This window comes from Ammodytes marinus, assembly GCF_949987685.1.
Source record: "Ammodytes marinus genome assembly, chromosome: 19".
Taxonomy (NCBI): domain Eukaryota; kingdom Metazoa; phylum Chordata; class Actinopteri; order Uranoscopiformes; family Ammodytidae; genus Ammodytes; species Ammodytes marinus.
In genome coordinates this window covers 1,640,389-1,656,084 of record NC_137223.1, presented here as the reverse complement: position 1 = coordinate 1,656,084, position 15,696 = coordinate 1,640,389, and the positions used below count along the sequence as shown (strand labels likewise).

At 41.1% G+C, this 15,696-nt stretch overlaps 1 protein-coding gene across 1 annotated transcript in view; it reads right to left on the bottom strand.

Annotated features, from left to right (window-relative positions):
* Positions 1–277: 277 nt before the first annotated feature.
* Positions 278–15,696, bottom strand: part of LOC307265992 (protein EFR3 homolog B) — a 34,010-nt gene continuing 18,591 nt past the window's right edge. Inside the window, exons 8-24 of the mRNA XM_080047854.1 lie at positions 10,656–10,790; positions 9,472–9,550; positions 8,883–9,018; positions 8,603–8,764; positions 8,376–8,487; positions 7,846–7,897; positions 7,002–7,174; positions 6,414–6,489; positions 5,884–6,045; positions 5,138–5,269; positions 4,968–5,035; positions 4,691–4,818; positions 4,092–4,183; positions 3,915–3,963; positions 3,224–3,330; positions 3,060–3,109; positions 278–2,898 (exon numbers count right to left, since the gene is read on the bottom strand). Coding sequence (XP_079903980.1) covers positions 2,793–2,898; positions 3,060–3,109; positions 3,224–3,330; positions 3,915–3,963; positions 4,092–4,183; positions 4,691–4,818; positions 4,968–5,035; positions 5,138–5,269; positions 5,884–6,045; positions 6,414–6,489; positions 7,002–7,174; positions 7,846–7,897; positions 8,376–8,487; positions 8,603–8,764; positions 8,883–9,018; positions 9,472–9,550; positions 10,656–10,790 — 1,819 coding nt within the window. The 3' untranslated portion in view covers positions 278–2,792. The remainder of the gene's footprint in view (positions 2,899–3,059; positions 3,110–3,223; positions 3,331–3,914; positions 3,964–4,091; positions 4,184–4,690; positions 4,819–4,967; positions 5,036–5,137; positions 5,270–5,883; positions 6,046–6,413; positions 6,490–7,001; positions 7,175–7,845; positions 7,898–8,375; positions 8,488–8,602; positions 8,765–8,882; positions 9,019–9,471; positions 9,551–10,655; positions 10,791–15,696) is intronic.

The window sequence follows — 15,696 nt, the reverse complement described above, 5'->3', positions numbered from 1 at the left end:
CAAAACAGACGATCTACGAATCAACACATTTTTTTTTTTCAATATATCAGCAATCTTTAGGATATTATTGAGTTCAATACAAGAAAATATATCACAAAAATCTAAATTGGGACAGTTTTTTTAGGGCGGTCCATTGTTAACCATTGTTTTTTTTTAAATATGTTCTACCAAGGGCTCTAATAGTAGGATAAAAAATACATTGCTTAAATACACATTGAATACACATTAAACTGATAAATAAAAATCAGAAACAGATCAACTCGTTAATGGTTACAGAGAAATTTATTGTACAACACGGCAACATCACTGGCATGCAAAGTTGGGTATGACACTCCTAAGGCATTTTCCTCCATGTAAAAGCTGCCTTTGTCAATAGGTAATCCAGATTTTTAAAGTGCAAAGTTCACAGAATGAATCGATTTGACCTACTAGCACTACAATGTAAACAGACCTATGAAACAGGACATGATAATGACTCAATTAAGATTGGATTACCGCCAGTCAACGTTACATCACACACACTACGCCATGACGACAAGCACACTGGTAGACTTTATAGGTCTTCACTGCAGAGTTGCTGGAAAAGACAATCAATGTCTCACGGTATCACTGGAAGGTTTTAGACAGCTGAATGTTGCTCTTAAGATATCGCTTGCTCTTCACTAACACGCTGGAAAGAGTTACACTAAAAAAAACTGTAAACTGTATTTGAAGAGTTTGGTCTTGGGTAATGACAATAAAGACACACACACACACACAAATCTGCATGAACGTTCATTACATGAACAAATAACCTCTCTCACACTCACAAACACGCAGACACTTCTGCACAAAAAAGATAAATGTGAACAGATATTCTGACACAGTGGCATGTATGTGGACATAAATATACTTACAGAGGACACTGCACTGTAATAAAAGGAAATGTGACTCTAAAACACAACTAAACAACCAGCCAACTGGACTGTAACACATGGACAATCAGGGACAAAGCAGACACTGTCGTGGGACATTTAACAAAAAAAGATGCAACACGTTTTCACACCTGATGCAGTTAATTGGCAGAAAGCGCAGGAGTGGGCGGGGCGGTTTCTTACATCACAAAACTGAAGTCAACTCAATCATCACGGCACCACAGAACAACAGAAAGGGACAATTTAAAAACACACGGAAGGATCTGCTACAAATGTTAGCCAGGCTAGTGCCAAATTATTGCCATAATATACTTTGTATCTATACCTCTCTGTGCTGTGTGTGTGTGTGTGTGTGTGTGTGTGTGTGTGCGTGCGTGCGTGTGTACAAATGTACACAAAAATGGCTTTTAGACTTACTAAAATCTTGCTATATGCAGTAGCAGTATGGCATAAAAACACAGACATTTGGGCAGGACTGAGGGTTAAATGGCAGCAATGCAGATCAAGACTGTGGTGCTAAAAATCTGTGGCTAGTGGAAATCAAGTTGAGAGAAACTTGTTTCAGTCCAACAACAGATGGGCTCATTAATACTTGAGCAAGACATGATCAGGCTTCACTATTGTGATCTACTGGCCTCCAGATGATAGTTTCACCGTTGGCTGTTCAGACCCTTGTCAATGCATATATTTTTTTTATTTAATGTGTTGCTTGTTACCGTTTTGACAATATATTAAAAAAAAGGATCTGAATACTAACTTTCTCCCTTTTTCATGGACACAATCAGTGCAGCTGCAGTCTAAAATGAGAATGAATAGATACGTTTATATACACACAAAAACATCCCTACTCTGTACATCCTCTTAAAGATTCATATATTTCTCTGTATATACACATTTATACGGAAAGAAGAAAAATAAAAGCCTTTAACTATCTTCTAGTGTTTGATCTGGTAAACATCCCGGTAGACACTTCAGATCTATAGAATTGTATTGTGACGCAGTGTGTGAGTGTGTTTTTTTTAGTGTACATTTTACCTTGAGTCACCTGTAAGGCACACTCACTTTGGGATGATAGCACGCTGATGGGTTAGTGTAATCTTTCCTTTTTAAAAACACGGCTAAAGATCGGAGTTATAATTAGAAGAGGAAAAATAAAAACGCGGTCATGAAAGAAAAAAGCACTTTTGGTTAACACTAAAAAAGGCAAAATATAAGACAGTCAAGCATTCAATACTGAAGATGGATCTCAGTAACATGGGAGAATGGAAATAATAACTTCTTAGATAAACGAACACAAGAATACACTGTAGAATAATTAAAATGCATCTTTTACATGTACGCACAGCATAAAATTAAACAAACATTGAAAACAAATAAATACCTTCATGAGAAATATGCAACATTGGTCAATCTAATTGTGTGTTCTCTGTGTATGGCATCCTGTAAAGGACAAAAAGGGTGAAAAGAATCTAATGTGTCCAGTTACATACAGGGCATGCAACTAGTCAATTCATTCTTAAGCCAATAAAAATATATATTTTTTTTTGCGTGTCACTTAATTCTTGTCCTCACAGTTCTCGGCAATTTTTTATTTGATAAAAATTAAAAAAAGAGGGGGACTGAGTGAAATAAAGTAATTTTTTTCTGCTGCATTTATTGACATAAGCCAGCTTGTTTTGGCTACTATCACAAGGGCAGAAATAAAGAAAGGGTCATTTCAGATAGCTAAGTTAATCAGGAAGTGGCTAGTTCTTTAGTTTAGCTGCAAAAAACTGTTCTCCCTCTCTCCCCCCCCCTGCTTATCCCGTGCGCTTTGTTTGATTCCAAGATGGAAATGACTTTTACAGTGATGATCGGTTGCAGTGGACTTTTTCCGGTCTAGTACACACAAAGGTCGGGGAACTTCATCTCGTAGATGGGCACGGAACGACTCTGGGTTTGGCCGTAACCCGACGAAATGGTTCCAGATGGGCTGGGTGGGGGTCTGAATGGGGAGGGGGAGACAGTTTACTTCATAACCATTATCAGTCCCATCATGATCCTCATCATTCACTTAGTGTTACGGCCAATAACGTCACTCTTTCAAAATAGGATTCATCTTCTAATACTATTTCACTGGACATCTTCCAAAGCATCGTCTCTTACCTGATTGTAATCTCAAAGATCTGATTGAGTTTGCTCTGCAGTAGTGTGGCCTGGATGGGACAAAAAAAAAGATCATATGATGATAACTCAAAGCTAAAACAAGTAAAAATAAATACAAGATGGAAACACAATATGGATAAAGGGAAACAGTTTTTTTGACATACCCTGGCACCGCAGTGGGCAGCTATCTCCTCGAAGGGGGCTTTCTGAAACTTCTCCACCACCTGTCTCCTTCGCTCCCTCTCCTGCTCCTCCATACCCACACTGTCCACTAGAGGGAGGCACAGTGTTTACATTTCTATAAGGCACCATGCTGCAGTATATGACATTTGTATTTTACATTGTACCAACAACAACTTATTCCTCTGAAGGTTTTTTTTTCTCCCTGCAACCATGCATTGGCAGCTCATTCCCATTTCTGAGTTAAAAAATTCCCTAGTCAGTTATGATTGGGTAATTTTCTTTAGTTTCAACTACACTAAAAGTCCATCAGACATTGGAGTTTAAGTATGGTGAGCATGTGTATACGTGTAGTCGGTTAGTTAATCCTAATAAATAAACAAAATGTGTTGTTTTGTATATAAACTGTATATAACATTTAGAAAATTATTTCAATGTGTTCTATAGACACGCATGCATTCATTTCACATCACAAAGAACACAAACTATTGAGAGATGATGAAAAGTAGTGTGCAGAATCTAAGAATTTTTACTTAGAGAAATCACAGATAGTGCCCTCAGTGACAAACTGTGTACCCCTCAAGGTACAATAAGTTGCTATTTTATATTATAAGAGTGCATGTTATTTTAATGAATTCCATAAAACCACAAAAGTTGATAAGTGAGTGGACATACCGATGGCATTCTTTAGGGTTTCAAATGTGATCTCCTCTGCTGGTGTCCTCTGCGGAATAAAGCCAAAAAACAACATTGTTTGATGCAGAAATAAGGTCATATATCTTTAGGAGGCAGATTTGAGTTCCACACAAACAAACTCGCTGTAAATGTTTTTTGTTTGTTTGTTGCCTTTACCTCCTCTTTCTCTGGACTGTTCCGGGACTCCACCTCCACCTGCAGTGAGATGGTCTCTCCGATACTCTTCCTCTTAGACAGCCGGTCTTCATCTAGAAAGACAGTGTATACCCTTATTACATAGAAAACTCTGTGGCAAATGAAGTCAAATGTGTCAAATGTAAATACTCAATTCAAATAGAGATAAACGGAGAGAAACTAGATCGTCTGTCAAAATAATTCTAAAAGTGGAACTGACAGCCAAACGGTTGCCAAAGCTAAAGAGAAGGATCCTCCTTTCAACTTGATGATCCTGGCTCAAGCCCCAGAAGTGGAGAAAGAGTCTGCCCCCTGATGAAGTGTCCTTCAACCTAACACTAAATCCTCACAAGCTCCAGGGGGAGTAGTTAAGCTGTGCATTTCCATACAGGAATCAATAAAACACCCAGACAAAGTTGTACCATGCTGGCAGCTCAATAAACATTACCATTACTTATTATCTACTAGGAGAGAGGGGTGCATTATTCATTTGAAAAGAATTCCTCTACTTCTCCCCGGTTGACTTTTGAACTCAGTGTAAGATTATAAATGCAGGAGATTGATTGATTTGGGCTTCTTACCAGTATACTGGGGGACATAAGGCGTGGCCAGCCTCTCCGTGTTGTAACCACTACCTCCGAGAACCTCTGTGATCTTGGAATGGAGGAACAGAACATCCCCTTCGACCTTCTCCAGTGAGGAAGGCAGCCTAGGAAAAAAAGAACATTTTGACATTGGTAAAAATAGGAAACATTTGCAGCTATATTTGCATAGCTAAATATCAAACAACATTAAAATATCAATTGTAATGTTCGATTGTTTTTAGAGAAAGGAGAATTGAATGTGACTGGTACATACTTGGGATTATCTATGAAGACGTCCTCAGGCAAAGTGTGGGGGCTTTCTTTCTGTCTCACCTCAATGACCTGAAGGGCAGAGGAGAAAAGGCAGTGTATTAAAAAGAGGTTATTAGCATTCAGACACACAAACACAACGTACAGCATACACAGATAATGCCCGGGCCAGACCTCGTGTATATGCTGGCAGAAGGCGGGGATAGTGGTGAGCTGGCAGATGAGGTTGAGGTAGGCGGCGGCGAGGGCGTGGACAGCACAGCGGTTATAAACAGGCATGGCCTCGTCTGTGGAAAGAGCCAAGTCCTGCACAGGAAAACATAGAAACAGCAAGCAATCAACCCTGGGACTTTGAAACACACTGCCACAGTGAGTGAGCTCCAGCAAAAACAATATCACCACAACTAAAACACCTTCCAAATTGCACTCAGGCTACAGGCTTTACACATTTACTTTGTTGAAAATGTTTTAACCACTCATCTTTATAAATCGTTTTCCAGTTAAAGGTGCACTATGCAGTTTAAGTGGAGGGGGATTTGTTTGCAGAGCTTAGAATTAGTTTAAAAAAACCTATTTACTCTACATGTAATTCATAGTATTGAATAATTATAATTATAAATCAGAAATGTGAACCAGAAGTAAGAGCATCAAATGTTTGTAAACCAAACTGTGGGCCCTGCTGCTAAAAACAACAATAGTGAAACAGAAACTTTTCAGGAAGCTTTTTAACTCCAAACAGTGTTCCAGGGATCACATTTTCCTGTGAGGAAAGTTTTGTTTATTTTATTATGAGAAACCCATACCTTAGAAAATGTTCACTTCTCTGACACTCCCCAAAGTTACATAGTGCACCTTTAAAAACTCCTCTTTCCCCCTTAGTCCTTTTTTCGTTTTCTCTCCACGTAAATCCCAGTGTGTACCTGCAAGGCGAGTGCCAGGCGAATGAGGTCCACCACCACCTCCTCGTTGGCCAGCTCCACACTGATCAGACCCAGCAGAGAGAAGAGGTTCTCATAGTGCTGCCGCCCGCTGCTCTGCTCCTTACAGCCCAGGTAGATGTGTCGGTACAGCTGCTGGCCGTGCTGAGAGCAAAGGCACAAGAGAGAAGCAATGAGTCAGGAGTAGAGGCAGGCAGAAGGGGGGTACATTATGGCTGCGTTCCAACACCCATACTTCATGCTATTCAGTAGGGAAGAACAAAATATTTAGGATGGGAGAGAAATCTGACCGGGGGTTTTGAATATTTGTGGGGGTTTTTTCCTCATACTTTGCCAGTCTCTAGTCACACCCATATTAATGTTGAAAAACCATGGAAAAGACCATTTAGCATCATAGGTGACCTTGTAATGTAAAAAGATGACTGTAGACAGCCGGGAAAACAAAATGATCTGGAACCTTGGTGTTACATTCCAATGGGACACAACTGATGAATGGAGGACAGATGTTGTACCTTCTTCATGAATAGGTTGTCCTGTCTGGAACACTTGTCAACTTTGAGCTTGAGCACAGAGATGTCGGAGAGGATGCTGTATAGAGAGAGAACGCAACGTGATTAACCCAACATTGTTATCGGCCGATACCATAATTATTATACTTTTCTTAGTTGGTGGAGATGTCTTGTGTAATGTATATGTACAAAATATACACAAATGCATATAGGTTTATCTTAACAGCTTTGAACTGTTTGAATGCAGAAGAACATCAGAACTTAACTTTTGAATTGCTCAATTATAATATTAATGTGTGCTATATCACAAAGCTATGGTTTTAGTCAATTTCCTTCATAGTTAAAATAATTTAGATTAAAAAAAATTTAGAAAGACGACCCAGGTGCGCTCCAGTGGCGTAGTGGATAGAGCGTGTACCATATTGGCTCAGGCCTTTGTTGCAGTGGTCACGGGTTCAAATCCGACCCGTGGACCTTTACTGCAGGTCATCCCACCGCTCTCTCTGCCTCCCCATTTCAACTATATACTATACTATCTAATAAAGCTTGAAAATGCCAAAAAATTATCTTTAAAAAAAAAAAGCCACTCACCTTATGTTGGAGAACTTGGCGGTGTTGTCGTGCCTGTCGATGAGACTGAGGAGGATCTGGAGAACCAGCAGCCTGATCTCTGGATCCTCTGTCAGGTGGAAGGACAGCAGCGGCTCCAGGAAAGAGCTGGGCAGAGCTGTCAGCATGTTGGTGGTCTGGAAGCCTGCAGTCACCTGAGATAAGGACGGTAATAAGACAATCTTTGGATCTACAATGATACAAAACATTGAAGAAAATTCACATTTTTAAACATACAAGTAACAAGCTTTTTTCCTTTTTAAAATGTGGCTTTTTAGTAATCTTATTCTTATTTGACAAACAATTATTTAATTAGTATTTTTTTATGTACTATTCAAATGGTTTTGGCTCTTTTGATTAACTGTGTGGGACTTTACTTTGATGATACTAATCCTTGTTGTTTTTTACTTTGCATTGTTTTGTTTGACTCGTCATTGGATATGCGGGTCGCCCCTCAATGGTCTTTAGGGTAGAGATAATGGTTGAACGGATGAAAAAATATATTTTTATATCTAACACCAAATTACGGAATTGTAATGAGGGCACTGACTGAGACTAGCCTTGCCGCAAAAACATTCCTGCGATCATGAAGGGAAGACAAATGAAGGCCATGCAGGGATATGAAAACATGAAAGAATTCCTAGACCATTAAAGTAATGCCGAAATACACATGGTATGTAGAAAATGATGCCTTCGAGGGGTGTATGCGGACAGCTATTGAGAAGAAAAGTTTCACCTTGTTATTTGCATGTCTTGCTTCGAGACTACAAGGAACCACATATATCAAACGTTCTAAATGGATTATAATGAATAGTTGAAAACACACCTGGACTAAGGACTTCAGTAACATGACCTGGATCATCCTGGTACTCTCAGGCCTGCAGACAATCAATCGAAATTATACATCATTCAATCAGGCTTAGAGAGACATGAGTGCAAAATACTGTAGCTAGATACCGTAATTAATTAAACACATACAGCATTCAGTGTGTGTGTGTGTGTGTGTGTGTGTGTGTGTGTGTGTGTGTGTGTGTGTGTGTGTGTGTGTGTGTGTGTGTGTGTGTGTGTGTGTTTGTGTGTGTGTGTGTGTGTGTGTGTGTGTGTGTATTACTTTAGTCACTTTCAGGGACACACGCTAGACTTAAAAACAGTTTGATTGGGAACACTGTGCAATTGTGTACAAAAAGCCTTATCCCCACGTTGTTTGGGTCAGTGGTTAGGATTAGGGTAAGTCTCTAGGAAATGAATGTAAATCAATGTAGAATCCTCAAAAGTGACCTAAATTAAGCTGTGTCTGTCCTAATCAGATAATGCACAAAGGGGAAGACTGGTTTGTGAGATTGGTGAGACGCTCACCCTGAGCCATTGGAGGGCAGAGCTAGGTGAATCCCGGGGACAGGGATCTTGCCCATGATGAAGAGCATGACCTCCGACCTCTGGTATGTAGGTAGAGTGTTGGCAAATGAACCTGGAAGAGACAGAGAGAGAGAGAGAGAGAGAGGGGACAGGGAGATGAGCGTCAGAGGAATAAGAGGACATTTACACACACACACACACACACACACACACACACACAGACAGACCTATGGTCCTGATGACAGCCTCCTGCAGCTGCCTCTCCTCGTGAGCTTTGATGATCTTGGTGCCGATGTTGGTGCTGCCGTCATAGGAGCCGGTCAACTCGTAGTCCACACTCTGTCGGAGCTGCCGCAGCAAAGTGTTGAACACCTCCAACACTGTGGGACCTGCACGCACCAAACAGTGATCAATCAAAACACTAGAAACATTCATATCATCAGTGTGTTTCCGCTCACAACATGGCCGCCCAGTGCTACGACTGTGTTTGTCAGTCAGTGGTCTCACCTACGGAGCCGCTGGCCGCGATGGCTGCTGCCTCCAGCAACACCTCCACTATACCGGCTCGCACTGTGGCAGAGTTCTTGCTGTTAGCATCCAGGTGACCGAGGAGCTGCTGGATTACCAAGTGAGAGTGCTGGGACTGAGGACGAAGGAGAAAGGGAATTATTTAATCAAATCAGGCTGAAAAAAATGTATTGAAACATGTACCGAGTAAGAGAGAGACATAGCATTGGTAGAAAAATGGAAATTTAAAGGTTGTTCCACAAGGAAGCAAACTAAAAGCTATGACTTGCCTTTTTCAGTCACTTCTAAAATAAATCACAGCTGTGAATGGCCGCAAGGCATCTTCAAATATTTCTAAGTTATTTCTTAGTTGTAAATCAGTGCAAGAATTGTTGGAGCACGTTTCTACTCTGCAGCCCTAAATTGTGCAATGACGCACACAAATAAAATCGTGACACATCGTGTAAAATCACACAAAGTGTTCCATTCAGGAAACAGATTTGAGGTCAAAAGAGTGAAGGAGAGAAAAGTAGTGGTGTGGTGTGCAGGTCTGTGTGTGTAAACAGTACGTGAGCGCTGTATCACTTACCTGGATAGAGTACATAATGATTTTGAAGCAACGCACTGCAAAGGTCTTGCCCTCCCATAGAGAGTGGTTATCTAAGTGCCTGGGGGAACACAGATAGGAGGAGAAAGAGAGGGCGGTTAAAGACGATGTTATCAGATATTAGTGATGGAGGGAAGCAAAGAGATAGACAGCACATTTATAGATCCCAAAAAAAGCTTTGTCTTCAAGACTCAATATTTGTGTTTACATTTAATGATGTTCATTTAATAATATATATAAAATTTTTAATATCGTAATATTTCATATTTACTACATATAAGTTGATATAACTGCACAAGAATGAGTTTTACTTTTCTGTTGACTGCGTTTCTGTAGATCAACAAATCAATGAAGCTATAATAGGCTTAAAATCCAACTCCATTGTGCTTTTTTTAGGGGGGGACATAACATCCAACTTTGTATTTTTGCTCACTTTTTATGTTATTTTCATCATCAACAATATTAGAGTATTACAATGTTTTCTTACATGTGTAAATACTTGACATATTTTATCTACAGTATTCCTCAGCACATCTTTAAAAACGCATGCAGCTTCACTGAAATATAAGCAGAAAGGATACTAAACATTAGCTAGATTGCATCTTATGAAGCCAAGGAGTGTCCACCACTCATACAGATACAAAGGCACCAAAGCACATGTAGCAAAGGAAACAGCTGAGACAGAGAGGAAAAACAACAGTGGAGCTGAATTGATTCAAATCAGAGGGAGACGGAGGAAACATAAGATGAAATGGACAGACGGACAGCTAAACAGAAAAATACTTATTACAGAGGAGCAGACTAAACATTCTACACTATGACCTTAGAAAGCAGGATTACGCTGGGAGAAACGCCGTCAATCCGTTGTCAGAACAACAACTGTAGTAAAATAACCTTGGAAGGCAGAAATTCACACAACTGCAATCATATAAAACCCACATATCCCATCTGCAAAATCAGGCCATTTACATTCGAGTCAGACGGAACTCTGTCACCTTGCATTGACCTTGTTGTTGTCAGTACACGGATACACATGCTGCAGCACAGCCACCAAGATGCCTCCCTCCCTCAGGTTAAGTCAACACCAGTCAAAACCAACAACTACGGCTGCGTACAAGAACAAACTGGGAAAAAGAGAGAGAAAAGACTGGAAGAGTGTGACTCACATCAGCACGGGTATGATGGCGTTCTTGATGTTGCCATAGGCGGCTCGGCCCAGCAGCTCCCTGAAGCAGCGCTCTGTCAGCTCCACCGGACTCTCCTTCTCCTTCTCCGACGCCTGCAGCGGAGAGGGGGAGCGGCTGGAGGAGAGAGAGAGACAGAGAGAGAGGGAGAGAGAGAGAACCACGCAGGTGAGAACACAGAAAGGAAGGAGGAGAGGAGAGGAGTGGAAAAGAGCAAGGAGGGGAGGAGTATGGACAGCAAAAGAGAGAGAGAGAGAGAGAGAGAGAGAACCACGCAGGTGAGATCACAGAAAGGAAGGAGGAGAGCAGAGGAGAGGAGAGGAGTGGAAAAGAGCAAGGAGGGGAGGAGTATGGACAGCAAAAGAGAGAGAGAGAGAGAGAACCACGCAGGTGAGAACACAGAAAGGAAGGAGAGGAGAGCAGAGCAGAGGAGAGGAGATCAGTGGTAAAGAGGCAAGGATGGGAGGAGTACGGACACCAAGAGAGAGAAAGAGATAGAGAGAGAGAGAGATGGAGAGAGAGAGAGAGAGAGAGAGAGAGAGAAAGATAGAGAGAGAACCAGGCAGGTGAGAACACAGAAAGGAAGGAGAGGGGAGATTGGAAAAGAGCAGGGAGGAGAGTGGTACAGACAGAGAGAGAGAGAGAGAGCGGGAGAGAGAAAGAGAGAGTGAGAGTGTGGAGGGAAGAGGCAAGACTTTGAAATCAATTTGATTGAAGTGTTTCCACAAAAGAGGCTCAATATCTGTAAGACAAAAACTGGGTAGACTGCTGTGTCACTCACTGCAGCCCTCCGTCCCCCTCTGCAGTGAAAATGAATTGCGTTGACTGACTGTAATGTGTGCGCAGGCGTTTGTCTATACATCTTTTATCCCTCTGAGGGGAACATGTCCGTGTCTAAGTTTGTATACGTTTGAAAATTGAATGTGTGCTCTCACTCAGACCGAGGTCCAGTCTTTTTCTTTGCTCTCCTTCATAGTTAAAACCCCTCCACCATAACTACATCTTGGATGTGGCTACCCTCGGGTGGTCCACCAATGATGACATTATTTATTAACGGCCCTAACTCTTTCATCTCGCCAGCTGTTGAAAAAGGGAGGAAATGGGACTTCCGGCCCTTCAGTGGCTCCTCAGACTCTTTTAACTTCTGACTTTAGCTTTTAGTGCAGCCAACGTAGAAGGAGCTCCCGCTGTTTTAAGGTTCAGCAGTTATTCAGCCACGCTCATTGACCCCCTGTCCAAATTGGAAAGTGCTTCTCAACGGGGAGACTTCACTTTTGTCTCATGATTTGGAAATGTTTGGCGTGAACCAGGAGCACAATCACCATTCTGCTACTACCGTGTCTTTTTTCATCCAACAGTTCACAGAGGCTGTTTTATTTGTTGTAGCTTTGGTTAGCTCAGTGGCTAAAACACTGATAAGTACTGTATGTCTCACTGGAAAAAGCCCCTGAATTTCCCTAGAGTTTCGGAGGTGCCTACTCGCGCCTGAGCCTGTCCCCGCTTTCCAGAGGCTTTAAGGCAAGGATCCTTTCAGCTGAGGCAATGTGTGAAGGACTAATTGCTTCAGCAACCTTCACACGACATTAAAACCAGTCAATCACGCTGTAATCGTATTGTATTTGTATGAGACACAAAAGCAGGGTCCAGAGAAAGGTTTTAGTATATCTGTAAATAAACTCCTACCTACAGAAATTAGTCTCAACTGTCAGGAGGCTTTGATGTAAAAATTAACGTGTACATGTGCGGGGGGGATTAATGTAGAGAAAAATGCACCATCTGGGAAGTTTAATTAGACTTTGCATGACTGCTGCAGGTTTTATGACTGGCTCCCCGCAACGTGGGGAGAGATGGAGGATAACAGCAGGGGCAGGCCTCAACATACGCACACACACACGCGCGCGCACACACACAAAAATTAGAAGGTTAAATTGGGCGTTTCTCTGTTGGAGTGCATCTGTCCGCCTCAGTCCTTTTCTGCCTGTGTCCCTCTTTCAATAACCTTCATCCTTCCATCAATCTACTTTTGTATTATCTAACCTCAAACCAATTTTCCAATGTTTTCCTCGCTTGCCTCCCTTTGTGCTCCGATAACCTTCAGATGTCGGCATTGACGTCAAAGTCCATTTCAGTATGCGGAGTACTGCCAAGAGACGGAGGCTCCGGACTACCAGACAATGCATCTCTCCCTCTCCCTCACATTGTAGCTCTCAATGCTCGCAATGTTTTTATTCTCAACCCATTGCAATATATTTCTGTTGGTGCTCTCCCCCTGTCTCCTTCAATATTCTCCCCTTCATCTCCTGGTGTGTTTGTCCTTGGATGCTGCAGGTGGGCAAACAGATGCCCGTAAGGGCAGCAGAGCTGTCAGCGGGCTCACTGGGTGTTGGCAACGATGACGAATGACGCCTGTGATGTCAGACTACACTGCCAGGACAAATATGGCCTAATGGAAGACAAACTGCACCGGTCCACACTGACACATTCTGGGGCCATCAACCTTCCTCACCACGTGTTGGCACAGCCCGGTATGTTGTGTGAGGATGACAAGCCAACACCAGGGTACATGTTCTTTTGTGTACATCTCAAATTAAAATGGCAATTTAACACAGCACTTAATATTCATAAGCTAGGGTTGCAAAATTCTGGGAATTTTCAAAGTTGGAAACTTTCCATGGGAATAAACGGGAATTTACTAAATTTAAAGCAACCCAAATGCACTAAATTCTCCTTACTATGTTATTTCAGTCCTGGCAAACGTTCTAGACTGTAAAAAGCAGTTTTTACAAAACTGCCTAAAGCAAGGAAGCAGTCACCTGTATACAGATTAATACTGACTGCACCTAGAAACTGTTCCAAAAACCAGTTCCACCGATATATTTCCATAAAAGCTGTGTATTTATATATAACGAATAATACAGGCCAGCAGACAGACTTGTTTTTGAATACTTTTGCAGAAGTGTTTAGACTACCAGTTTAGTAATGAAATAGGCCAAATACAAGGCCACTTCACACTTTATACACTTGGCATTGTCACAGAAAAACTGAACTGTGCTGAACTGATCTTAAAAGCTGAAGCATTTAGATTAAAATTGACTGTGTGGACTGCAGATTCTTAAAAAAAAAAAAAAAGTTTATATGTATAGGGGAAGGTGGGGTGATTTGTGCAACTTTTTACTCAAAGTGATTTTAAAGTGAGGCCTTGACAGTTATGTCTCCAACTCAAATATGTACATATATTTCAGGATGTTGTGCATCCCTGGCAATAAAAACTTTGGATCTGGAATAAACTGTTTAAGAAATATAGCTTTCGGAAAAAAAGTTGTCTTGTCGCACAAATCACCCCACGTAGTGGGGTGATTTGTGCGTCATTGTGTCACAATGACAAAGTCACCATCATCATCTTTCTGGCCATCTGAACTCTCATCAGTGGTGTCGTTAAGTGGAATTGAGATGTCACCCTCTTCTGAGCTACTGTAGACAATCACTTTCTTTTGGTGACCAGCGTATACAGCCATGCCACTGGCACAACTCTCAGAAATGTACTTTGCACTAGTTGCTCCGTGCTTGTGGAACCAACTGCCACCTGACAAATGTGATTCCCCCTACATTTCTGCCTTTAAATCAAGGCTCAAAACCCATATGTACACCCTGGTGTTTCCTCCCCATTAACCTCTGCACTACTTACTTACCTCTGCACTACTATCTGTGTTTATGTGGATGTATGGGCTTTACGTCTTTTATTTTGGTTATTGTTATTTTACCTTCATTGTTTACCTACTGAATGCACTATGTACAGCACTTTGGACAGTGCAAACTGTCATAAATGTGCTTTTATAAATACATTTTACTTACTTACTTACTTATAACTCACCCAGGCCCTTGCGCACAAATCACCCCATCCCCAGAATTTTGGATAATAGGCATGATGCAGCAATTTAGGGTTGACATTGTGCTAACTATATAGACTCAAAGTATAGCATACCAAAGCACTAAAACATGTGTCAAATGTTTTCAAACGTGTCTATAATTGTTCAGACACAATAATCAAAAAACCTTGATCATGGAAATTTTACTTTGAAAGGCAAAACACAGTTTTTTGAGCTTAAATGTGCTTATATCTTATTCCTTGTGTCTCCCTTCTTTACAGGATGAGTCAAATGGATGGCTCTTCTTAAATATGTGGTCACATTTCCAATTTCTTCCACGGTTTTCTAGAAACAAGGGGTTTTGCAACTTCCAAAATGCACAAATCACCCCACCTTCCCCTATATATATATTTATATATATATAGCTATATATATATAAAAAAAATGTTTTTTGTTTGTTTTATTTTTATTTTCTGTAACAGTAATCTGTGTATCCGAATCCGAATTTGATGAAAATGGGGGCGGGACCTGATAAGCCTTTGGCTTCTTCCGTCTCCCTTCGGACAACACAAAGTATGATGTATGAATATTTGCAAGAGAAAATTGTGTATTGTGTGGAATTGTCCGAAAGAATAATAAATAAAAATATTTGCAAAGTATTTAAATGACATGTTTGGCTAAACTTCGCAGAGTGCATTCATCTGTGTGTGTGTGTGTGTGTGTGTGTGTGTGTGTGTGTGTGTGTGTGTGTGTGTGTGTGTGTGTGTGTGTGTGTGTGTGTGTGTGTGTGTGTGTGTGTGTGTGTGTGTGTGTTTAGTAAGAAGTAGTAGTAATAAGATACATAACAGGGTAGACAAGACTGTACACAAGACAGAGGACAATACTTTGAGTGACATGAAAAAAAAAATTGCATTTTACATATTAGGTATCTCAATGCAAGGGTGTGTGTGTGTGTGTGTGTGTGTGTGTGTGTGTGTGTGTGTGTGTGTGTGTGTGTGTGTGTGTGTGTGTGTGTGTGTGTGTGTGTGTGTGTTTTACAAGTGTGTACTGTTTGCATGTGTATGTACCGTACATCCGGATGTTAACATTTGTGGAAAAACGTATTGTCTTTAAGAAAGGTATTTTCTTATTTTTTTGTCTTTCTCCCTTTTAAATAA